Genomic DNA, 27,565 nt, shown 5'->3' with positions numbered 1-27,565 from the left:
CCAGAAAGAAAAACACCAATACAGTATACTAATGCATATATATGGAATTTAGAAAGATGGTAACGATAACCCTCTATGCGAGACAGCAAAAGAGACACAGATGTATAGAACAGTCTTTTGGACTCTGTAGGAGAGGGAGGGGGGGATGATTTGGGAGAATGGCATTGAAACATGTATAATATCATATAAGAAATGAATCACCAGTCCAGGATAGATGCAGGATACAGGATGCTTGGGGCTGGTGCACTGGGATGACCCAGAGGGATGGTACGGGGAGGGAGGTGGGAAGGGGGTTCAGGATTGGGAACACGTGTACACCCGTGGCGGATTCATATTGATGTATGGCAAAACCAATACAATATTGTAAAGTAATTAGCCTCTAATTAAAATAAATAAATTTAAATATAAAAAATACAATAATAAAAAAAATAATTTCTGCCACACAAAGAACCCTCATACATGTTAGGTTTTGTGTTTTTTTCCTCAATTAAAAATGACTTACCATGAGTTGACTGTTTTTAGAATCAATTTTCTTAAGAAAGGCCTGGTGGTGGTGGCTTGTGAAAAAGCCTGAGGGAATAAAGCATTCCACTGTGTGAATGCACCTACAAGAGACTCTTTCTAGGAGAAACTGGACCTAGAGTGAAGGAGCAGCTGCTCAGTATACTTCTCACTGCCTATTCTGCTAAGCTGTCTTTCCTGGCTTCTGGCAGACCATAAAGCCAGTAGACTTCCATAGTTTCCAGAGAAATGTTTCTTCTTTCTTTTAGACCATCACCCTCTGAAGAACAATTGATTAAAATATGTCACAGACAATATGTCTAAAAAATAAAAATAGTAATTTATGCCTATCTTTAGTCTTACTTTCCTCCAGTCTTCTAAAAGTATTACCTCAGAATCTTGAAATCCTAAAAGGTACTTCATGCATTAATGTTAAGCATGCAGCTTTGAAGATAAAGATAATAATGAATAAGGTAAACACACACATGTGACCCTACACACATATATTAAACCTGGTTCAAAAACTCAACAGAGTTAGCAGTACTCGAACTAAAGCCTAAAGATGAGGCTAACCCTGAAACTTCACAATAAAATTTTCAATCTCCTAAAAATGATTAAGGAATTACAAGTGCTTTAGGTTTGGAGACTTCAAATTGGATCCAGCATAGTATAGGAATATTTAAGCAATAAGGTTTAATATAATAAGGGTTAGTATAGGAATATTTAAGCAATAAGATTTAATATAATAAGGGCTATAGACTATTTTTTAAGCAACCAGACTTCAGAATTTTTTTTTCTTTTTTTTTTTTAATTTTATTTTATTTTTAAAAAAATCAAGTGGACTTTGGGATGTAAAACCTATATAAACCATGTTTTAAATCCTCTTCTAAATCTAGTCCATTTTTGAAACCTCAGAGTCCAATAAAATACTTTCTCTATTTTCCATAAAGGGTTCCCCTTTCAGGCTTCAGTGAGTAAGTAGATTCTCATGAGGCTCAGGACAAATGTTGAGCCAAATTTTAAATGGTCATCATTTGTGAGGGTTTTTCAAAAATTTATTTTTAAATTGTTCTTTAGTAAGACCTTCGAAATAGAATGCCACTCAAGTAAAGACATGTCTTTCTCACTGTGTCACTCTCTCAAAGGTTATGAGGATATTATATGTAGCTTCATCTGCTGCACAACTCCTCTCTAACCTCTCTTCAGCTTTGCCAGGAAGCTAATGAAACTTCAGTGTCATAATTCCTCCAATTCATAGAACTCTTCAAAGATGCCAGTAAAGCTTTCAGGTAGCCACAGACTTGAAAATTAGGCAAAACAAAAAAGGCCAAGAGTTTTGGATGAAGATCACTGTCATCTCTTGTTTTGTAGGATGGCCCAGTCAACTTTTACAAAACTTTATCAGGGTGAAAACCTTGCCTTGCTCTGGACAAATGGACACAAAATAAGAGCAGAAAAAGTAACATATGGGCAATTTTTAAAACTTTAAGGAAAAAATTAAGAAAAGGTTTTGACTTGAGCCTGTAAGTTTGTTGAAGCTGCAATTTAAATGTCATCCACGTAGATTTATATTATTTTTGTCACTCTTGCACAGTAATAAGTTGGTCTAGGCTTTCAATAAATATATATATGAAATGTATTTTGAATATTAAGTAAAGACAAGGTGTCATTTAGAGCCTATTTTTCTGATATTTCATTAAAAGATACCCAGAATTTTTATTTTGAAGATTTAAACTTTTCTTGAGCTAGAGAATTGTAACTCTCAAATAAGTTATTTATAACCCAGTCTCTGTAGCCTTGTAGAACAAAGCAAGTACAAAGATCATTGTAGACATGACATTGCTGTCATTTATTCTCCAGAGTGTTTTACCCTTATAATGGTTTCTGTGCATATGTCAATGTCCTGTATCAAGGGTCTGAAAATGTTGGCCATGGGCCAAACCCAGGGTGTCATCTTTTTAAAATTCTTTTAGATAATTGCAGATTTACATGCATCAGAGGATGAGATGGCTGGATGGCATCCCATCAGAGGATGAGATGACTGGATGGGATCACTGATGCAATGGACATGAACTTGGGCAAACTTTGGGAAATGGTGAGGGACAGGGAGGCCTGGAGTGCTACAGTCCATGGGATCGCAAAGAGTTGGACATGACTGGGCAAGTGAACAAGATTTACTTGCAGTTGTAAAAAAAAAAAAAAATAGATCTTGTGTATTGTTTTACCCAGTCCCTCCCAGTGATAACATACAATTCAACTGTAGTACAATATCACAACTAGGATATTGACAGAACAATTAAGGTACAGAATATCTCCATCCCAACAAGGAACCCTCATGTTAATATTTTTTTTTGCAAAATCCACTTCCTTCCTGAACCCCCCACTTCCTAACCTGAGGAAACCACTAGTCTGAAAACCTTTTGCATAATTTTGCCATTTCTGTAATGTTATAAAAATGGATTTATACAGTATGTAGCCTTTAAGAATTGGTTTTGTTCACTCAGAAAAATTATCTGGAGAGTCTTCTATGTTATTGTATAAAACTGATTGTTCTCTATTTCTAAGTAGTATTCATTTAGATAGACGTACCAGTTTGTTTAGCCTTTCACCTGCTGAAGGTCTTTTCAGTGAGTTTCCAGTTTCTGTGCATTATAAGTACATCCGCAAAGAATGCTTATGTATAAATTTTTGTGTAAATAAGAATTTTCATTCCTCTGGAATTAATGCCCTGTAGTGAAACTTTTGTATCTATCAAGTCTATATCTGTATCTTTCATTTTATATATACCTGTTTCATTCTTAACATTGGTAATTTGTGCGTCCTCGTTTTGTTTTTTTTGTTTGTTTGTTTGTTTGTTTTAAATTGGTCACTCTTGTTAGCACTTTGTCAATTTTACTGATCTTTTTGAAGGATGAGACCTTTGTTTCATTGATTTTCTTTAATTTTCTGTTTTCAATTTCATTGATTTCTGATGTTTATTATTTCCTTTTTCTGCTTCATTTGGTTTTATGTTGCTTTCTACTTTATAGATCCTTGGAGTGAGAGCTTAGATTATTGATTTGAAATTTTCCCTCTTTTGTCGTGTATGCAATTGAGAACAACTTTTTCAATACATTGCTTTATTTAACATATTTGACATCCCACAGTGCAAGATTCAGAAGCATTTCTAACATATACTTGAAAACTGATTTGGTCTGCCACCCTCAAAGAGTCAGTCTTAAATTTTGAATATTATAATTATCTATAATGTACATTCCTCTCTTCCTCCCTCATGCCTTTCCTCTTTTTTTTCCCCCCCAACTGGTATCATTGACCTCCTATTATCCTCAATACACTTTTGAAAACTGATATAAACCTAAATAAATAGTAACCAGTCCTTAACATTAAGAACATTAAGTCCTTAACATTACAGTTGATTAGAAAAGTGCATTCATGTAATTAGACCTAAACACAAACAAGACCAAGGGGAAGCTCAAAATATCTTCATAGAGAAGGTAAACTTCAACAAAGCCCAGAAGGATAAGAAAACATACAATACACAGACAAAGGATCAAAGATAAGGAAATTGCAAGCAGAGGCAATAGTATATACATAACAAAATGATAGGCAATGGAAATGAAGCCGTTCACAACTCCTCTTTTGATAGAGTTTGCTCTCCAGCATGTAATTCACATATTAAATACATATCCAGTTTATTTGTTATACATGCAGCAAAGGAGAAAAGTACCATGCAAGGAGAAGATTTATGGTGAACTTTTGAAATAATTTGAGATACAGTGGTAGAAAAGCACATGAGATCACTTCAGTGGAATTCAGAGAGGTATAATGCAATTGACAAATGAAGGCAAGAGCTAATTTGCAAAGTGTATGTTCATCCCTTATCATATTTTCCTCTAGGATATCATATTAGTACTAAGTATCCTTCCAAGACTGATACTGTAGGGCTGAGCCCATGTGCTGAGCATTCTTCACTTGTATCAATGACTCCATTCCCCAGTGCCACATCCACTTAGCAACATTCTCTGCCTTACTCTGTCCTGGGAAGCTCAGCTCTTCATCACCATCACCATGGCCTCCTGCACTCCATCAGCAAATTGTGTGACACCAGGATATCAGAGGGCAGGTGGAAAAGGAGTTTTAGGTATCTATTCTCCACTTTCTGTGTGCCTCACTAAACTCCTGCTGGTGATTGTTTGTGTCTGCTACTATTCTGACAACATTATTCCGTCACTCTGACCCATCAGACCAGGAGGTGGAAACGAGTTCCCACTTTTACTGTTATCTGAATGACTCACCATCTTTTATTTGTTCTCATCATCCTGCTTACACCTCTATCCATGGTTATTTCAACAGATCATTTTCTGCTAATGCTTTTGTTTCTGCCTGTTTCTTGCTAGGACCTTGACTGATATAGTATAAAAGATGGAACCATGACATCTTGGGATTGATCCTCATTACCTGATATCAATGCATTTAATTTCTTTGTACTCATAATAACTTTCCTTTGTTCAGAAATCTTAAAACACCTTCATTAATTTATATGTATTTACCTCCTAAATTGTTTGAGAATCAGTACATGAGTTAGGCATCCATTATTTTTTCAATACAGATAAATAACTTTTACATATACTTGATAGCTCAGTTGGTAAAGAATCCACCTGCAATGCAGGAGACCCCGGTTCTATTCCTGGGTCAGAAAAATCCCCTGGAGAAGGGATAGGCTACTCACTCCAGTATTCTTGGCTTCCCTTATGATTCAGCTGGTAAGGAATCCACCTGCAATGCAGGAGAGCTGGGTTCAATCCCTGGGTTGGGAAGATCCCATGGAGAAGGGAAAGGCTACCCACTCCAGTATTCTGGCCTGGAGAATTCCATGGACTGTATAGTCCATGGGGTTGCAAAGAGTCAGACAGAGTGACTTTCACTTTCAATAAGTAAGTAAATGCCCTTTGTCTTGACTCTAAAGATAGCATCACTGTATAGTACCAATCTCTAAAATCAAATCATGTTGCAAGTGTCATAGAGTTCATTGCCTAAGGAAATAGCAGTTAAGATATGCTTTGAGTTTTCCGAGTTTTAACTCTTTTTTGTCCATTTGAAAAAGTCTGAATATTTAAGAATGAATTCATAAGGCTCCAGATATCCATTTAGAGTCTTAATGGGAATTAAGATATTGTCAAATCAGTATAAATTGCACACACGCAGAGAGAGAAGTAATCTCAGGTATCAACATAGATTGAGTGGGAAACCTGGATTTCCCTACCTAGTAGTAACAAGAGAGCAATCCCCTTTCCACGCTCCTCCAAAGCATTGCCAGGAAAGGCTAGCCAAAACTGAAGGTTTAAATAAGATCCAGAGTCTGACATCATAATGCCCTTAATTTCCAAGCTTCCATTTAAAAGCATTCATCAAACCATGAAAAAGGCAAATCTCAACTTGAATGAAAAAAGACAACAGTCACCTATGCTGAAATGACATAGGTGATAGGATTATTTGCCAAGGGTATTAAAACAGCCATTATTTTTTTAAATGGTTCAATAAGCAATTATAAACTTGCTTGCAACAAATAAAAACTAGAAAGTCTCAGCAAGAAATGGAAGACATATAGAACCAAATGAAATTTTAGGACTGAAAAGTAATCAAAATAAAATTAAATTGATGGTGTCAGTAGCAGATTGGAAGAGACAGAGGGCAAAATCTGTGAACAGGAAGACAGAACAAATAGTAATTACCTAGTACGAACAAGAAAGAATATAGACTGACAAAAAAAAAATGAACAGATCCTCAGTGACCTTTCGGGGTTATAATAAAAGATCTATGATGCATGTCACTAGAGTCTTGAAAGGAGAGAAAAAAGAAAGTGTTGCTGAACAATAGCTTGAAAAAATAATGACTTAAAAATAGCCTAATTTGGCAAAAGACAAACCCCTACAGATTCAAGAAGCTGAGAGACCTAGAGATCTATGCCTACACCCATCATAGTCAAACTTCTGAAAAGTAATGATAAAGGGGGAAAAAAAACACCTTGAAAGCAGTGAAAGATAAAGGACACTTTATCTATAGGCAAAAAGAAATGAAATGACAGAATTTCTTATGAGAAGCCATAGAATCCAAAAGGAAATGACATGACATATTTCATGCTATTAAAGAAAACTGTCAGTGTCCAGAAAATAGAAGAAGAGGCACATTTTCTGAGGCAAGAAAAAATCTGAATTCAAAACCAGACAAACAGGGTACAATAAGAAAAAAAAGACTACAGACCAATGTCCTTCGTGGATATAGAGACAAAAATTCTTAACAAAATTTGGTATATCATAATAACTAGCTAAAAAAGAATGATAGCATGATTTTATCAATTGACACAGAGAAAGAAAAGTTAGACAAAATTCCACACCCACTCATGATTTAAAAAATAAAACCTTAGAAAACTAGAAATATAGTATTTCAGCTTGATACAGCACATCTACAAAAATTCTATCAGTTCAGTTCAGTTGCTCAGTCGTGTCTGACTCTTTGCGACCCCATGAATCGCAGCACGCCAGGCCTCCCTGTCCATCACCAACTCCCGGAGTTCACTCAGACTCACGTCCATCAAGTCAGTGATGCCATCCAGCCATCTCATCCTCTGTCATCCCCTTCTCCTCCTGCCCCCAATCCCTCCCAGCATCAGAGTCTTCCAATGAGTCAACTCTTCACATGACGTGGCCAAAGTACTGGAGTTTCAGCTTTAGCATCATTCCTTCCAAAGAAATCCCAGGGCTGATCTCCTTTAGGATGGACTGGTTGGATCTCCTTGCAGTCCAAGGGACTCTCAAGAGTCTTCTCCAACACCACAGTTCAAAAGCATCAATTCTTCGGCGCTCAGCCTTCTTCACAGTCCAACTCTCACATCCATACATGACCACTGGAAAAACCATAGCCTTGACTAGATGGACCTTTGTTGGCAAAGTAATGTCTCTGCTTTTGAATATGCTATCTAGGTTGGTCATAACTTTTCTTCCAAGGACTAAGCATCTTTTAATTTCATGGCTGCAGTCACCATCTGCAGTGATTTTGGAGCCCAAAAAATAAAGTCTGACACTGTGTCCACTGTTTCCCCATCCATTTCCCATGAAGTGATGGGACCAGATGCCATGATCTTTGTTTTCTGAATGTTGAGCTTTAAGCCAACATTTTCACTCTCCACTTTCACTTTCATCAAGAGGCTTTTTAGTTCCTCTTCACTTTCTGCCATAAGGGTGGTGTCATCTGCATATCTGAGGTTATTGATATTTCTCCTGGCAATCTTGGTTTCAGCTTGTGCTTCTTCCAGCCCAGAGTCTCTCATGATGTACTCTGCATAGAAGTTGAATAAGCAGGGTGACAATATACAGCCTTGACGTACTCCTTTTCCTATTTGGAACCAGTCTGTTGTTCCATGTCCAGTTCTAACTGTTGCTTCCTGACCTGCATATAGGTTTCTCAAGAGGCAGGTCAGGTTGTCTGGTATCCCCATCTCTTTCAGAATTTTCCACAGTTTCTTGTGATCCACACAGTCAAAGGCTTTGGCATAGTCAATAAAGCAGAAATAGATGTTTTTCTGAAACTCTCTTGCTTTTTTGATGATCCAGCGGATGTTGGCAATTTGATCTCTGGTTCCTTTGCCTTTTCTAAAACCAGCTTAAACATCTGGAAGTTCACGGTTCACATATTGCTGAAGCCTGGCTTGGAGAATTTTGAGCATTACTTTACTAGCATGTGAGATGACAAAAATTCTATAGCCAACATCATAATAATGGTGAAAGATTTTAAAGCTTTTTTTTTAGCACGATCAAGGCAAAGATACATGCTTTCATTCCTGCTACTTTTGTAGTAGTGGAAATTCTAGCCAGCACAAAAATGCTAACAAGTATATAGAAAAGCTTAAAAAACCAGGATGGAAGAGTTAAAAGTGTCCCTATTTGCAGATGCTATGATAGGCTATGTAAAACATCCCAGGGATTCTACAAAATTGCTCATAGAACTCAGTAGTCCAGCAAGATCTCAAGATACAAGATCAACGTACAAAATCAATTATATTTCTATATACAAGAAGTGAAATATTATAAATCAAAATTTAAAATTTAACATCTTAACTCCAAAAAGAGGGTATACTTATGAACATAACAAACATATACAGGACCTATATGCTGTAAACTTAAAAAAAAAAAAAACTAAAATAAAACAAAGACCTAAAGGGTATAAACACTGTGTTCACGGACTAAGGACTATAATAGAGTAACTGTCATTTTACCTGCAGTTAATCTATAGTTCTAATGCAATTCCTATCAAAATACCAGCAAGCTTTTGTGTACATATGAACAAGCACCAAATTGTCTGAATCACATCTGCCTTCTTTTTTGCTGGCCTCAGTGCCAATAAATTTCCCATAACCAACACATTTCTCCATTGGCTTTATTTAACAATAAGATTTTTTTAAAAATCATCTATGAATATATGCCATTATAGAATATATAACATTTCAACCAATATAGATCATTGTGGAGAAGGGAAATAGCCTAGAAATGTTTTTTTCCCAAGTCAATAAATTTGTGAACTTTGTATAAAAATCTTAGTTATCATACCTGTTTATTCCCAGCTTGTTTATCCTTTGAAGCTCTATTAGTCATAGTGCTTAAAATTATCTTAGATAATCACATAAGTGGGGGAAATGATTCAGACCCCTAACAATTAATATAAAATGCTGCCATTAAGGTTTTCAATTTCTTGAGAATTCACTCCTTGTTACTTTTAAGTTTACCCTAATCAGCTCTTTCTAAATAATAGTCCACCCATGTTATGATAGAGGGATTACTGGTTAGTATTCAAATGTAAGCAAGAACCAGTCTTCATTTTACAACATGTGTCTTAAAAGTATAGGCTAAGAATCTACTGTATAGCAGATGGACCTCTTCTCAACACTATGTAATGTCCTTAATGGGAAAATAATCTTAAAATAAATGGATATATGTATATGTATAACTGATTCACTTTGCTGTACATCTGGAACTAACATGACATGGTAAATCAACTATTCTCCAATAAAAATTTTAAAAATAAAAATAAATCATATGTGAAACAGATCACCAGTCCAGGTTCGATGCATGAGACAGGGTGCTCAGGGCTGGTGCACTGGAATGACCCAGAGGGATGGGATGGGGAGGGAAGTCGCAAGGGGGTTCAGAATGGGAAACACATGTACACTATGGCTGATTCATGTCAATGTATGACAGAACCACTACACTATTGTAAAGTAATTAGCCTCCAGTTAAATAAATTTATATTTAAAAATTAAACTGTAGACTATAGAAAGTAATTTAAAAACATGCTAATGTAAGCCTTCAATGTAATCAGTGTTGCACTTCTTTCTTTAATTGGAATATAGTTGATTTACAATGCTCTATTAATTTCTGCTGTACACCAAAGTGACTCAGTTATACTAGAGATCTCTTCAAGAAAATCAGAGATACCAAAGGAACATTTCATGCAAAGATGGGCTCGATAAAGGACAGAAATGGTATGGACCTAACATCACTATAGATGGTGACTGCAGCCATGAAATTAAAGATGCTTACTCCTTGGAAGAAAAGTTATGACCAACCTAGATAGCATATTGAAAAGCAGAGACATTACTTTGCCAACAAAGGTCCTTCTAGTCAAGGCTCTGGTTTTTCCTGTGGTCATGTATGGATGTGAGAGTTGGACTGTGAAGAAGGCTGAGCGCCGAAGAATTGATGCTTTTGAACTGTGGTGTTGGAGAAGACTCTTGAGAGTCCCTTGGACTGCAAGGAGATCCAACCAGTCCATTCTGAAGGAGATCAGCCCTGGGATTTCTTTGGAAGGAATGATGCTAAAGCTGAAACTCCAGTACTTTGGCCACGTCATGCGAAGAGTTGACTCATTGGAAGACTCTGATGCTGGGAGGGATTGGGGGCAGGAGGAGAAGGGGATGACAGAGGATGAGATGGCTGGATGGTATCACTGACCCTATGGATGTGAGTTTGAGTGAACTCCGGGAGTTGGTGATGGACAGGGAGGCCTGGCGTGCTGTGATTCATGGGGTCGCAAAGAGTCAGACACGACTGAGCAACTGATCTGATCTGATCTGAACAGAAGCAGAAGATATTAAGAAGAGATGGCAAGAATACACAGAAGAACTGTACAAAAAAGATCTTCACGACCCAGATAATCACGATGATGTGATCACTCACCTAGAGCCAGACATCCTGGAATGTGAAGTCAAGTGGGCCTTAGAAAGCATCACTATGAACAAAGCTAGTGGAGGTGATGGAATTCCAGTTGAGCTATTCCAAATCCTGAAAGATGATACTGTGAAAGTGCTGCACTCAATATGCCAGCAAATTTGGAAAACTCAGAAGTGGCCACAGAACTGGAAAAGGTCAGTTTTCATTCCAATCCCAAAGAAAGGCAATGCCAAAGAATGCTCAAACTACAGCACAATTGCACTCATCTCACACCTTAGTAAAGTAATGCTCAAAATTCTCCAAGCCAGGCTTCAGCAATATGTGAACTGTGAACTTCCTGATGTTCAAGCTGGTTTTAGAAAAGGCAGAGGAACCAGAGATCAGATTGCCAATATCCGCTGGATCATGGAAAAAGCAAGAAAGTTCCAGAAAAATATCTATTTCTGCTTTATTGACTATGCCAAAGCCTTTGACTGTGTGGATCACAATAAACTGTGGAAAATTCTGAAAGAGATGGGAATACCAGACCACCTGATCTGCCTCTTGAGAAATTTGTATGCAGGTCATGAAGCAGCAGTTAGAACTGGACATGAAACAACAGACTGGTTCCAAATAGGAAAAGGAGTACGTCAAGGCTGTATATTGTCATCCTGTTTACATAACTTATATGCAGAGTATATCATGAGAAACGCTGGACTGGAAGAAACACAAGCTGGAATCAAGATTGCCGCAAGAAATATCAATAACCTCAGATATGCAGATGACACCACCCTTATGGCAGAAAGTGAAGAGGAACTCAAAAACCTCTTGATGAAAGTGAAAGTGGAGAGTGAAAATGTTGGCTTAAAGCTCAACATTCAGAAAACGAAGATCATGGCATCCAGTCCCATCACTTCATAGGAAATAGATGGGGAAACAGTGTCAGACTTTATTTTTCTGGACTCCAAATCACTGCAGATGGTGACTGCAGCCATGAAATTAAAAGACGCTTACTCCTTGGAAGGAAAGTTATGACCAACCTAGATAGCATATTCAAAAGCAGAGACATTACTTTGCCAACAAAGGTTCGTCTAGTCAAGGCTATGGGTTTTCCTTTGGTCATGTATGGATGTGAGAGTTGGACTGTGAAGAAGGCTGAGCAACAAAGAATTAATGCTTTTGAACTGTGGTGTTGGAGAAGACTCTTGAGAGTCCCTTGGACTGCAAGGAGATCAGCCCTGGGATTTCTTTGGAAGGAATGATGCTAAAGCTGAAACTCCAGTACTTTGACCACCTCATGCGAAGAGTTTACTTATTGGAAGACTCTGATGCTGGGAGGGATTGGGGGCAAGAGGAGAAGGGGACGACAGAGGATGAGATGGCTGGATGGCATCACTGACTTGATGGACGTGAGTCTGTGTGAACTCCGGGAGTTGGTGATGGACAGGGAGGCCTGGCGTGCTGCGATTCATGGGGTCGCAAAGAGTCGGACATGACTCTGAACAACTGATCTGATTTGATCTGATATATATGTGTATATATATATATATATATATATATATATATATATGTCTATACATCTTTTAAAAAATATTTTCTCCCATTATAGTTTATCAGAGGATACTAAGTATAGGTCTCTTACTATGTTGTTTACTCATCCCATAAATAAAAGCTTACATGTGCTAACCCCAACCCAGGCCATTCATCCTCCAACCCCCTACCCCTTGGCAACCATCAGTCTGTTCTCTATTTCTGTGATTCTTTCTCTTTCCTAGACAGGTTCTTTTGTGTCATATTTTAGATTCCACGTTTAAGGGATATCATATCGTATTTGTTTTTCTGACTTACTTTGCTAGTATGATAATCTTTAGTTGCATCCTTGTTGCTGCACATGGCCTTATTTCATTCTTTTTATGGCTGAGTAGTAGTCCATTTATATGTACCACATCTTCTTTACCCATTCATCTTCAGTGGACATTTAGGTTGCTTCTATGTCTTGGCTGTTGTGAATAGAGCTGCTATGAACATAGAGGTGTATGTAATTTTTTGAATTACAGTTTTGTCTTGATATATGTCCAGAAGTGGATGCTTTGTGCTTTTGATAAAGTAAAGTTCTGTATTTTAATGTGTTTCTTTTTCAAAATAGTACTTTGGGAACCTGTGTTCTTTTCTCTTTTTTTGTGCAATCACATACAATACAGATAGTGATATTAGTATAGACATATGAAAGAAACAATATGATCACAATACAAAGCACTATTAGAAAGCACAGTATGACAAAATCAATTAAAGATGACCTAAATATTGTAAGTATATACTGTGTCAATGGATTATAAGACTCAACATGATAAAAATGGAATTTATCCAAATTGATCTATTTAATGCAACCCTTTTCAAAATTAAAGAAGATATTTTATTGTTAGGTCCATAGAGCTATTTGTCTAAAATCTTTATGTTAAGACACAGGACCTAGAATCTGTAAAGTAATTTTTAAAAAGAATAACGTAGTGGGATAAATAACTCTGTCTAATGCTTAATCATATAGCTGCAGTAATTAAGGCAGTATGGTATTGGAAGATAGATACATCAATAGGACAGAGGCGCAATTGCAGAAGTAGATCCGCACAAATGTGCCCAGGTGGTTTTTGACAAAGGTACAAAAATTATTCAGGGGAAAGATGATTTTTCCACTAATGGCATTGAGGTAATTGGAAATCTGTAAGCAAAAAAAAAAGAAGAAAAGAAACTTTGCATTGTATACAAAATTGAACTTAAATTTAATTCTAAGGGAATTCCCTTGGCAGTATAGTGGTTAGGACTCTGAACTTCCACTGCCTGTGAGCCCAGTTTCAGTCCCTTGGAACTAACATCCTGTAAGTGATGCAGAGTGGCTAAAAATCAATCTATAAATAAAATTTTAAAAATAAAATCCATTTAAATGTAAGTATAGAATTATATTACAAAAAGAAAAATTAAGAGAAAATCTTCATGAGTTAAAACTTGATGAAGAATTCTTGAGCAAGATACCAAAATAACCATGCAAGAAAAAATTCAATAAATTGAAAATTTTTTTTTTAATTTAAAACTTTTGCTTTGGAATTACTCTATTAAAAAATTAAAAGATGAGCTACATACTCGGAGAATATATTTGTAAAACACGTATCTAACAAAGGACTCATGTGTAGCGTATATAAAGATTACTGAAAATTCAGCAGTTACAACCAAAGTATCCAGTTGGAAAATAAGCAAAAGATATGGACAGACATTTCACTGAAAAGTATATTCAGATGGAAAATAAGAACAAGAATAAAAAAATGTTCAGTGTTAGTAACCATTCAGACAATTAAAATTAAGACTGCCAGGATATATCTCTACTTGCTTAAGACAAAAATGTATATATATATACACACACACATATATATATGTATATATGACAATACCAAGAAAAATGTGGAGAAACTGGATCACTCACATTGCTGGCAGATATATATAAAATGATACAAACCCTCAAGAGAATATTTTTGTAGTTTCTTTTTAAAAACTAAATATATACATACCATATGACTCAGCAACTTTACTCCTGGGCACTAATCCAGATAAATGAAAAATATATATAGTTGATTGTTTGGCAGGTTTTTTTGTAGTAACCCAAAACTGGAAATAACCAAAATGGTCTACAGTGAATGAATGCCTGAACAGACTATAATATATCCATGAAATGGAATAGTACACAGTAATAAAAGTAAACAGGTTTTTGATGCAGATAACAACTTGAATGGATCCTTAGGACACTATGCTAAGTGAAAAACGCTAATCTCAGATGGTCATATACTGAATGATTGTTTTTATCTAACATTCTTGAAATGACTAAATTATATTGATGGAGAACAAATTAGTAGGTACCAGGCTACTGGAGATGGTGTTTGGTGTGACTATAAAAGAAGGAAGAAGATTTGTGTGCTGATAGAATGGCTCTGTATTGTGATTGATGTGTGGTTATACAAATCACCACACATAATAAAATGACAGAAATATATAAAGTATATCAGTGTCAATTTCCTGGTTTTGATATGTGTTATAGTTATCTTAAATACAATTGTTGGGGGAAAAATGAGTGAAGAGTTTATGGAACCTCTCTATACTTTCTTTGAAACTTTATGTGAATCTATCATTATTTCAAAATAAAAAGTTAAAATAAGTTTTTGAAAAATTCTGCTTTGCCGGTTATTAACAATGGGAACTTGAGCAAATTCCTTGAGCAGTCATTTTTGTAATGATGCTCCTAAAAGCTGTCCAGTGTAGTTATTGTAGGGACTAAATGAGAGATGTAAGTGACCACTGGAAAGTAATGACAAGGTCTGAACTAGAGTTCACTGTATTTAGGCCAAATTTTATTTCATGTACCTTTCATTTTTTCCAGTTTTATTAAGTGTATCTTATCACCTAGATTATAAAACCTTAAGAGAAGTGTGAGTATTCTACATTAATGTCAAATTTATTACAGGTGCCCAACAAATCCTGATTATTGACTAAGGCTGAAAGACAAGATGTATCTAAGGGCATTCAGATCTATTAGTGTTTGGTACTTTGGATATTGCTTTAGATATTAACCAAGGCAAGTTTTGGGTATATTTGGAGCCAGAGCTGTTTTGGAAACATACATTTCAGGGATTTTCAAAACTGGCTGTGAATTAGCTCACCTGTCAAACACAGAGTACTGTGTCCTGCTGCTGCTGCTGTCACTTCAGTCGTGTCCGACTCTGTGCGACCCCATAGACGGCAGCCCACCAGGATTCCCCGTCCCTGGGATTCTCCAGGCAAGAACACTGGAGTGGGTTGCCATTTCCTTCTCCAACGCATGAAAGTGAAAAGTGAAAGTGAAGTCACTCAGTCGTGTCCGACCCTCAGGAACCCCATGGACTGCAGCCTTCCAGGCTCCTCCGCCCATGGGATTTTCCAGGCAGGAGTACTGGAGTGGGGTGCCATTGCCTTCTCCGACTGTGTCCTACTCCGAGTTTTTTTCATTTTTCAGGTTTCGTGAGTACTTGCATTTCTAAAATGTTCCTACCTGATGTTGATGCTGCTGCTTCATGGACTACACTTTACAAATCCCTGATAAACTGTACATGTACGTTGGCTGAAATGTGGGTTTATATCTACAGGGAACTCATGATGCAAGGTGTAAAGGAACTTATACTCTGAGCAGTATTGCATGCCATTGCATAGGACAGGAAATGTAACATGCAGATGTGGATCCATGTAATTCCTAAAACATTTCTCTTAGCATAGTTCATAAAATTGTTTGTTATATACATATTTAGACAACCACACTAAAGAGATGAGCTGACCTATAGAGAAAATTTTAAATCTACTTGGGATGATAGTAATTTAAGTACAGTTACCCACAAATTAAAATCAGGGCTTGTGTTTTATTTCATACAGATTTTATTGAGGAGATTGGTAATATTATGATATTCCAAAATGTAAAATGTATAACTCACTATTAAAGTAAACGTAGTCTGACTCCCATATGTCAGGTTTTTTTTTCCTATTTTTATCTACAATTTATTTCTGTGCCAAGCAATTGAATGCTTGACATAGAAAAATGAGTCTGTCACTTTAACAAATGGTACTATAAAAACACTCAAACAAATAATTTTAGCAGAGATTATTGTAATTGCAGAAGAAATGTCTTTCTCAAATGTGTTACCAGTATTTCCTATAAATATTGGGCTCACCTATTGCATTAAAATTAAAAATAAGAAAGGAGATAAAGAAGCCTTCTCTTAGCAAAAAATAGTTTAGAAACATGTTGAATGGTGTGTTACAGTTGTGTTCATTTAATACAGAAAACTTCTGAGAATCATTACATAGTTGATCATTAACTCAGTGTCTAAGAGGATGTTTTAAATAAATCTAAGCAAGTAAATTGAAGAAAGAGTAATTTGTTAGTGGAAAAAAACTTGTATCATCAGTTACAACAACAATTGAGCATTTTAGGGGGATTTCTTCACTTCATTCTTAAAGTATTCTTTATTTTAGCAGAAGCCTTTCCCATGAGAGCTATACACATTCTGCCTTCAGAGCTCAGCTGCTTCATTCTGCTGTTTCTTCTCTTATTCAGACTGTTGGCATCAATATATGACTTTTGATTGGATCCCCAGGGTAGAAATTAAGTTTGGTAGACAGTGGATATATAACAAATGCATAGATTATTCTGGGCATTTCTTTTTGTTCAGTGGAGTGAAAGTTTTAGTGCTATTGAGAAAGTTTAAAAAAAGGAAAAAAAAGCAAAGGCATTTAAAAGGCTAATCTGGATCAGAATTTTCTGCTCTGATATTCTGGAAATGTGCATAGAGATTTCAGAAAGTCTTGTTACAGTTGTGTACCAAAGAGTTTTTATGTTAAGAAGCCTTTGAGAGCAAATACTATATCCCCTGGGCTATTATGGTTTAGATATTAATGAGAACACAGTTGAACACTATTTGAATTCACAGGACTTGCCATGCTGGAAGCACAACCTTATATGTAGTGGCCATGGGCAGTCCTATTATGGGAAACCAACTTGAGAGAAAAGGCGGGTCACTTGCTTCTGCGCAGGTCCTGGAATTCAAAATATCCAGGGGCCTCTACAGAATCCTGGCATCAGTTACTATGTTGACTCACTCAGTGTTGGGATCACTCACTTTCCCCTTACAGGACTCAGATCTTGGAGGCAATTAGCTTCAGAGAATACGAATAGAAAAAAACAAAAACAAAAACAAAAAAAAACTGAAGTCTTATTTTTTAAAGGCTGCTGAAGTTGATTGGTTTCTCATCATTCCTAAACCTACTGAAGCAATAAAGTTGAGAGAAAATTTACCAAGATTTTTATCGCTGCCTTGATATATACTTTTCTTTTTTCCAAATGCTTTGGTGGGAAGAAGTAGAGGACTGTTGTAAGTACAAAGTAACTAAAAATATTTTTTACTGCGGCATAACTTTTAGTTTGTGGCAAGCTCACTGATTAGGCAGATTGATTTAAACTTATTATAGTGGATTGTGATTAAGCATAAATGTTATATATATATATATTACACATATATATGTGCAGGTGTACATGTTTCTCACTGGGAAAACTTTTCAATATAAATGACTTAGCATTTAAGCTTTTTCTTTTGCAAAAAACACATCTTTCTTATTTAAGAAACTACTCCAGTAATAGAATATGCATAACTGGCTTGGAGTATTTGTAACAATTTAAATTGCTGTTAAATAGTTTGTGTATATGAGTTATTATCATGATTATTTGATATTTTGTATTCAGTAATAGTTACATGTGGAGTACTGAACTGACATATATTCTCAATGAACTAATTGCTCTATGGGAATGACATGTGGATGCCTCAAGGTTAGAAAAGTTTTATGTGGCTTATTATGGGGGGAAGATAAAGAATAGAATGCTTTGTGATGGATAAATGGAGGTTGAGAAAAGTATTGATAAATATTTAATTTAAAAGTTCCCTTCTCATACTACATTTAGTATTTAGAATGTTCTTTTCTGTAACATATCATTAAAAATTATTTCAAATGATGATATGATCTCTGCTATCAAATTACCAGGTACTTTTATTAAGAAAACAACAGAAAAACATGAGGGGCTTCTAATCATAATTTGCATTTAAGTCACAGTGTTGCTTCATGTCTCTGATGACCTAACTTTTCAGTAAACGTTTTAGTTTGACTTTTTTATATAAACTCCAACTTTTTTGTATAAGAAAGTAAAAATGATTAATAAAACATGTAAAAACTGACCATGTCACAACAGTAAAAATAATATATACAAATAATATATGAGGAGTACAATGTGTCCCAAAGAGGTGGATGAAGATTATCTCTTTTCTTACCTGCCTTTGACTTGTGGATTATAGTCATTCCCTGAAATAGATATGAGGGTCTATAATTAAGAATAAAAGAAGTGAAATCTCTCTAAATAAGTAACTATTCAAAACTTCTGGGAAAAGAGTCACAAGAGAAGTTTCACCTCTGAGAAAAAATTGTGGAAAGAAATCAACAGTGTGCATGTATTGATTTACAAAAGATGATACTGGATTTTGTAGTAAAACATTTTTATATAATTTCCTTTATAAATTTCTTTGACGGATATAAGAATTGATTTCTGATTGAAAAGCCATTTAATTTACAGATATTACAAAAATATAAAGCATATGTTTGTTCTTTTTAATACACACATACTCATCACTTGATCAATTGATATAGCTATAAAATTAAAACCATAAACCAGTATATAGAGCAATTTAGGGAGAGCAGCAGAATTTTAATTTTGACATGGAACAAGATAAACAAGCCATCTGCTTTGTCATAGATATTCGAATGACTTTTTAAATTCTTAATCAGAATTTTAAGAAAGCTAACCTTTTTGGACAAGCCCTGTAGGACTTTATTATAGTACATGATCAGGTAATACTTAGGCTAAATGGCAATGAATTTCTTAAGAGAAAATGAAGATATTCACAAAGTTACATTATACATTAACTTTTATTAACTGACAACATACTACTCTTTGAATGTATTGACATTTGAATCCAGTTTTTTAAATTGCATTGGTTTGAAAAACTTGAGTACACTTGGTTGGGTTTTAACCAAAATAGTTACCAATTAATAGAGAATAGCACTGTATTAACATAAGTCTTGCTTACTTTTAGAATTACTTAAATATTGTTTTGCAAAGAATCAAATAATTGATTCCAAATTATATATTTCTTTAGAATTTTTTAAATGATGCAAATTTTCTTAAAGTCTAATAATATCATCTTTTAGAATTTCATTTGCAGAGTGTTTTAAGGTCATCTTAACTATGAAAAAGAGATTGCTGATCTAAATAAATAATATACTTCTTAATAAGAAGCCCTCTGTGTCTCTTATGTGGCATAGCAGTATGGAAAATACAGTAGAAAATATCATTATAATTGTTACTCTAAACTTAAAGACCAAAAAATGTTCTGTGCAAATTTGTTATTTAAGGAAGAGAGGTATTGGTTGATACTACTCCAGCTAGACAGTACTGAAATATAAATTCATAATTTGGACAGAGATATTAATACAGCTTCCTCTTTAGTCCTAAAGTATACATTTGAAATCTGTAGGCCAAGTCATTTGCTACATGTGAAACAAATTGTAAAGTTCTTAACCACTTGGGTGGTTTAATAAAAGAGATTAAAATCTTTGTTCTCTGAAAAAGTCAAGATTTTTAAATTCTATTTTATTATCTTTCATCATGGTTTTATCACAAAAATAAAACAAAGTGATTTCCCAAACTTTCCTTACCCTTCCACTTTCTGCTGTAATATTTCCCTAACTTATTAAAAATGATTTATCATATTTTTTATTAAACCATTCTTTCTTGCACTGCAAATGCAAGAAACATGATATTTTCGTGTGACTCTGTATCTTTATATAAACACACATGCACATTTAAATCACAGAGTACTGAGTTACCTAAGAGAGACCTTGAAAATTCATTGGAAATTAATTTTTCTATAAAGATAATTTTCTTTCTTTAAACTCGTTTTTAAGTATTGTTAATTTACAATACTCTGTTAAGTTCAGTTATACAGCAAAGTGATTGAGTTATACATATATATATTCCAAATTTTCTGTTTATATGTTTTATTTTCTATTTAAATAGACCTCATTTGAATAGATACTGACAAGAGTAATGACAAAACATCACAAACCATAAAGGAAGAAGCAGACGTAGGTTTTATGGGGCCTGAGCTTGAACAATTGAAGGAAGGGGACTCTTTTTGGAAAACTAATACAAAATTATGAATACAAAATCAGGTAGGACTTGGGAGGAGCCAATATAAGTGAAGCACTTGCAGACTTAAGCTTTGAACATTTCATTGGAAATCATCTCTGTATGAAGAGATTTGTTGCGGTTCAATCTCTTTTACCCCTTCCCTTTTAAAAGAAAATTGATGCTAGTTATATTTCTTTAAAGTATGTATTATTTCTCAAAGACAGGCTTTTACTTAATGCAGATTAGAGAGTTAAAGGAGTTTATAATTGTAGGAATTTGACATTTCTGCCTTTCATTCTGAAAAGATACATTGATTAAAGTGATGTCAAACTCAGTTAATGGAGGCGGTGCAGTTATTTCAGATATACAGAGTATGTAGTTTGAAGGCAAGCCAAATCACAGTGAGAAGGAATAATGATGACCTTGGTTTATTTTTATACAGCACATTCAGGGTGTGATTGGATTCAGAGGGAGGCCACAGTTTTCTTTCTCACAAAGTCCTGCCATAGTCCTATGAGATTTGTGTTCTGTTATCAAGGCAGTTGGTTCATATAGGAACATTTTGTTGGGAAAGATATAGGCTGTGGTATGGGATATGAGAAGACTTTTTTTTTTTTTAATTAAATGCAGCCAAGTACCATAGCATAATTTCATGAAACTTTTTTTTTTGGCAGTATGGTCCATGGAGCAGACCGATCTTCAAAACTCAAACAAGCAAAAAAATAAACACCTTGTGGTCTTCATCTTTTTCCTCATTTAAAAACATCCATTCATTAAAAGTCCTTGGAATTTCATGCTGTACAATATTGACAGAGGAATACTCATACTGTATTTGGAGTTCTGAAGTTTAATTTTAATACAGATATGAAAAATAGGTTGGCAGTGCTGTGTGTGTGTGTGTGTGTGTGTGTGTGTGTGTGTGATCAGTTGCTGAATCTTGATTGACTACTTTGAGACCCCCTGGATTGTAGCACACCAGGCTCCTCTGTCCACGGAATTTTCCAGGCAAGAATACTACAGTGGGTTGACTTTCCTTCTCCAGGGGATCTTCCCAATCCAGGGATTGAACCCGCATTGCATCTCCTGCATTGACAAGTGGATTCTTTGCCACTCAGCCACCTGGGAAGCCCAGGCAGTGCTAAAGTATAGTTTATTATTTTGCCATTTTGGAAGGGGTTTGTCTACTTCTGTCACATGTAGAATTGTCCTAACATCTTTATATTTGTAAAATATCAAGCTTCCTCTAATTAATATTGTAAGTGAAAATGTCTTTCAGAGATTCTGATAGCCTCTCTTGAAAGGGAGAGTAACCCTGCTTTTTGTGAGTCACTCATATGCAAATGATAGTTTGAAGAGTAGCAGCTAAGATGATTTGGTTTGCTTTTTTCCAAAAATTAGGGTATTAAAAGCTTATTTTCCCATGTATTCAATATTACAGCATATTAGAGTTTTGCTAGTGCCTTTTTAAACCAGATGGCTCCTCCAGAAATTCTGAAATGCTTTAACTCAAAGGGACATGCCCTTTTTCTTTCCCCATTCAAGATTACTGCTCTGCCCTGAATATGGCCACAAAACCAAAAGCCATGGCTCCAGTGGTTTAGGAGAATCTTAAATGTCTCAGCCACAATTCTGACAAGCTGCAGGCAAATGAGGGTGAAGAAAGGGAATGGCCCTGCTCATTCATGCTTAGAAGAGTCCCAGTTTTGTGACCACACGGAATCCCCCACATGCCCATTAACAAAAGCCGAGGTCAATGCCCTCGCTCCCAGAGCTGGAGTCTTCCATTCAGGCTACCATTTTAAGAAAAAATTTTCATCCAGCTCTGTGCTCAGTCCTTATGTTCTGATATTCATTCACAAGACCTCAGAATTTTGATAGGCGAAAGAAGACACAGAGCAATTTTCTGGGGCCCTACAGTCCCGAGAGGTGACTTTGCATAGTCTGTAATGATACTCAGCCCAGAGAAAACAAGTGTCCTCAGCAATCTGGATTGACTTTGGAAATCAGTTTCTCCCCAGTCTCCTTATTATCTTTTCCCTTCTGCTTCAGTGCCTTACTTTTGGTTTGTCATTATTCACCCCATTCTTCACCAAAGAAAGGTGGGGAGAATTAACAATTATCCTTTAACTGGAAAGGAACTGTCATTTTGATGCTATGCTGGTAAAATGTTGATGCTGTTGTTGTTTTGGGTATGGATAAATGAATCTTCCAGAACTGGTAATTCAGTATTTTGATTCCATATAATTTTAAGCCACTGGTTTTCCATAAATTTTAAATGTTAGAAAAATGGTTTCCTATATATTAATTTTTAAAGCTGAAATGTATCTAAGGCTACTTTAACATATTTAGAATCTGAGGAAGAATGTTGCCTCTATTTTTATTTTATTATTTATTTTTAAGAGAAAACTGGGTTGCTTTAATGAACAGAAGGAATATTAAAGTGCATAGTATGGAAGCCAATGCTTATCCATGTGATAAAGTCAGAATGTAGGTAGCTGAATGAGTTTTATACAGTTAACAGAATTTTAAAGAAACTTTAAAAAATGCTTGCATTGTTACATTCTTAGTTTACACTTAATAAATATTTAATAAATATATTTAGTAAATTCAACCCAATCACAGGCATTACAGCAATGAGGGATTTATATATGCCAAAATAATATACAGGTTTTTGCCAGTTTATCTTCAACTTTTAGCTGTTCTTTATCTCTAACCTTATGAAATAATTGATGTTTTAAAAAGGCCAGGATTCATTGAGCACAATTAGCACTATCATGTCTCATTATGCCCAATTATGGGCAAATAAAGGAGTTAACCTTTCAATGTTTTCACCCTCTTCTTGGCTTTTGCTTTGTTTTGTTTTAAATTGCTCTCCCTCCTCCCACTCTGCTTTTCGCGAAGACTGTCATGGAATCAGGACTATAAAAGGGCATAAACATCGGTGGCTTTTTGCTCATTCTTGGCACCCATCTTTATTTGCACACAACTTGTCTGCTCCTTTATCAGATTACAGCAGCAATAGTACCTTAGCCCGGGCTAAGTGCTGACTTAAAGGGCACAGGAGTCAGCACACTCTTACAAGTGCAGATATTAGCCTTGGAAACTGTGTGAGGTCAAACTAAAGACACAAGAAAGAAAAAAAAAATCAGAGTCAGAACTGCACAAGTATTTTCATCAAAGGCAAGCTGAGTAATTCCTTTATATATAGATGCTCATGAAGGCAATATTAGAAATAGATTGCTGACTAAGCAGGCAAAATGTTTCCAAAATAGTTGAGAGACAGATAAAATTATGTATGAAAGTGGTGAACCTCAGTGGCTCTCATATATTGGAAAATAACTAGGAAGGAAAAGGGAAAACTAGACTCTAAAGAATGTAACTAGATACAAGCAGTGTTGGCATGTAGGTGGTAACTGAAAGAGCTTACTGGAAGCTCAGACAGCTGGGGAATCCTGATTTAGTAGAGCCTGAAGGGCAGGTCAGGAGCCTTGTGAACAGCTGCTGAAGAGCTAGAGAATTCCTCTGGATTAGGTATACATACCCTGTCTCTAATGGGCTATGTCAGAGAGCACCAAGTGTTATCACTGAGTTTACTTCACTCAAGCCTATGGACTTTGCAGTGTTTTCCTTTAAATGTCTAGAAATAGAGTGGCTCTCTAAATAAATCCAGAAATAAAAGTATCAGAGGAAGTGGCTCCTTAAAGTTTGTATTGTGTGGGTTTCGGTGACCAGTGTTTGAAGAAGGAACCATTTGTTATTCATGCATTTGGTCATGTAACTAGGATATGTTGAGCACCTACTTGTGCCAGGTACCGTGCCATGTTCTGGAGATAATGTTCTAAATAAGTGCACTCACTGGGATTAGAATTTAGGAGAGGAAATATATATATATATATCGAAGAAGGCAATGGCACCCCACTACAGTACTCTTGCCTGGAAAATCCCATGGATGGAGGAGCCTGGCAGGCTGCAATCCATGGAGTCGCGAAGGGTCGGACACGACTGAGCGACTTCACTTTCACTTTGCACTTTCATGCATTGGAGAAGGAAATGACAACCCACTCCAGTGTTCTTGCCTGGAGAATCCCAGGGACGGGGCAGCCTGGTGGGTTGCCATCTATGGGGTCGCACAGAGTTGGACACGACTGAAGTGACTTAGCAGTGTGTGTATGTGTGTGTGTATATATATATATATATATATATATATATATATATATATATAATGTTCAGGCACTATTTACATTGCATTTGGGGACTGCAATTTAAATTTCATTGTAAGGACTACAAAATAATGCAACCTTGTTAGAAAAATGTATACTAGTGAGACCTAGACTTGTATTAGAAATTGGGGAAAGGATTCCTAACAAATCAGCATTCAAAGTATGGCAGTGCAGAATGGAGTTGGCTCATAGTTGTCCAAGGGAAAAAGAGGGAAATGTTACATTCAGAGGGATCAACAGATGTGAAGGTGTAACATGCTATGACAAAAGAACTAAACGACGGTCAGCTTTCCTAGACTTTCATAAGTGGGGCAGTTTAAATAAGCATGCAGTTGATACAGTGGCCTGGGATCCAATCATTCAGTGCCTGAGAGCTCATGGCAATGATTTTTTTTTTTTGTATAGTAAAATCAATGATTAGCTTTTAAGGGTTTCTGTTAAGGAGGTGAAATGAGTATGTTTGTGTTATTTTTGCTTTTTTTTTTTTAAGAATAGTATTCTGTTTTGTGAAAAAGAGATTAGAAGGTGTTAAGAGTAGATGAGGAGCTATCAGTCTGAAGCTCTCAATCTGGTAGTTTCTCCAGGGACAAAAGAAGATGATGTTAACTTAAATGGTAACATTAGAGTTGAAAGAAGTGAATTGATTTAAGATTTACCTAGGAGATGGAGTCAATAGGAATTAGTATTGAGTTGGATGTGGTACTTTCTATGGCATGTAGAATTGGGTGGATAATAGTACCATTTAGAAGGAGAAGACTTGAAGGGAGCTAGAATAATGGGAAGAATTGGGGGTGTAGAATAAGTTTTTAATGGAGAGCATGGGTGCTGGGAACCTGGGGATGTGAAGCCTACTTCTTTATTGGGGACTTAATGTCTCCTGTTGTTCAGTTACGAAGTTGTGTCTCTTTGCAACCCCATGGACTGCAGCACGCCAGGCTTCCCTGTCTTTCACTATCTCCCAGAATTTACTCAAACTCATGTCCATTGAGTCAGTGATGCCATCCAATGATCACATCCTCTGTCGCCCCTTCTCTTCCTGCCCATAATCTTTCCCAGCATCCAGGTCTTTTCCAATGAGTTGACTCTTCACATCGGTGGCCAAAGTATTGGAGCTTCAGCTGCAGCATCAGTCCTTCCAATAAATATTCAGGGTTGATTTCCTTTTGGATTGATTGGCTTGATCTCTTTACTGTCCAAGGGACTCCCAAGAGACTTCTCCAGAATCATAGTTCAAAAGCATCAATTCTTTGGTATTCAACCTTCTTTATGTTCCACCTCTCATATCTGTACATGAGTACTGGAAAAACTATAATTTTGTCTATATGGACCTTTGCCAGCAAAGTGATGTTTCTGCTTTTTAATATGCTGTCTAGATTTGTCATAGCTTTCCTTCCAAGGAGCAAGTATCTTTTAATTTTATGGCTGTGCTCACTATCCGCAGTGCCCAGAAAAATAAAATCTGACACTGTTTCCACTTTTTCCCATCTATTTGCAATGAAGTGATGGGACCAGATGCCACGATCTTCGTTTTTTAAATGTTGAGTTTTAAGCCAGCTTTTTCGTTCTCCTCTTTCACCCTCATCAAGAGGCTCTTTAATTCCTCTTTACTTTCTGCCATTAGAGTGGTATTATCTGCATATCTGAGGTTGTTGATATTTTTCCTGGCAGTCTTGGTTCCAGCTCGTGTTTCATCCAGCCTGGCATTTCCCATGATGCATATAAGTTAAATAGGCTGGGTGACAAAATACAGCCTTGACTTACTCCTTTCCCAATTTGGAAGCAGTCTGTTCTAACTGTTCTAACGTCTGGTTCTAACTGTTACTACTTGACCTGCATAGAGATTTCTTAGGAGGCAGGTAAGGTGGCCTGGTATTGCCATCTCTTTAAGAATTTTCTACAGTTTGTTGTTATCCACACAGTCAAAGGCTTTAGCATAGTCAATGAAGCAGAAGTAGATGTTTTTCTGGACTTCCCTTGCTTTATCTGTGATCCACTGTATCTTGACAATTTGATCTCTGGTTCCTCTGCCTTTTCCAAATCCAGTTTGTACATCTGGAAGTTCTCGATTCATATACTGCTGAAGCCTAGCTCGAAGGATTTTGAGCACTACTTTGCTAGCATGTGAAATGAGCACATTTGTGTGGTAGTTTGAACATTCTTTGGAATTGCTCTGCTTTGGGATTAGAATGAAAGCTGATCTTTCTGGTCCTGTGAGCACTGCTGAGTTTTCCAAATTTGCTGATGTACTGAGTACAGCACTTTAACAGCATCATCTATTAGGATTTGAAATAGCTCAGCTGGAATTCCATCACCTCCACTAACTTTGTTCACAGTAAAGCTTTCTAAGGCCCATTTAACTTCACACTCCAGAATCTCTGGCTCTAGGTGAGTGAACAGCAACATGGCTATCCAGGTCTTTAAGGACTTTTTGTGTAGGTCTTTGGTGTATTCTTGCCACCTCTTCTTAACATCTTGTGCTTCTATTAGGTCCTTGCCGTTTTCTGTCCTTTATTGTGCCCATCCTTGCATGAAACATTCCCTTGGTATCTCCAATTTCCTGAAGAGTTGTCTAGTCTTTCTCGTTCTACTGTTTTCCTCTATTTCTTTGCATTGTTCACTTAGGAAGGCTTTATTATCTCTCCTTGCTATTCTCTAAACTCTGCATTCAGCTGGGTATATCTTTCCCTTTCTCCTTTGCCTTTTGCTTCTCTTCTTTTCTCAGCTATTTGTAAGGTCTCCTTAGACAACCATTTTACCTTCTTGCATTTCTTTATCTTTGAGATGGTTTTGGTCACCACCTCCTATACCGTGTTACTAACCTCTGTCTATAGTTCTTCAGG

The 27,565-nt window shown here is 36.1% G+C and overlaps 1 protein-coding gene across 8 annotated transcripts in view; it reads left to right on the top strand.

The window, feature by feature from the left end:
- DMD (dystrophin) overlaps positions 1–27,565 on the top strand; it is a 2,402,664-nt gene that overhangs the window by 111,754 nt on the left and 2,263,345 nt on the right. For 2 of the 8 annotated variants that reach the window (XM_045164452.1, XM_045164449.1), the window contains exon 1: positions 17,285–17,641. The exons of 1 other annotated variant lie outside the window; for it this stretch is intronic. In XM_045164452.1, coding sequence (XP_045020387.1) covers positions 17,611–17,641 — 31 coding nt within the window. In that variant the 5' untranslated portion in view covers positions 17,285–17,610. Of the gene's footprint in view, positions 1–17,271; positions 17,642–27,565 lie in introns of those variants that run through there. 5 more of the 8 variants (XM_045164454.1, XM_045164453.1, XM_045164451.1 and 2 more) reach the window with 5 other exon arrangements.

This window comes from Bubalus bubalis, chromosome X (genome assembly GCF_019923935.1).
Source record: "Bubalus bubalis isolate 160015118507 breed Murrah chromosome X, NDDB_SH_1, whole genome shotgun sequence".
In the NCBI taxonomy this organism is placed as follows: domain Eukaryota; kingdom Metazoa; phylum Chordata; class Mammalia; order Artiodactyla; family Bovidae; genus Bubalus; species Bubalus bubalis.
The sequence above is the reverse complement of the archived record's forward strand: the minus strand, read 5'-3'. Positions and strand labels throughout refer to the sequence as shown.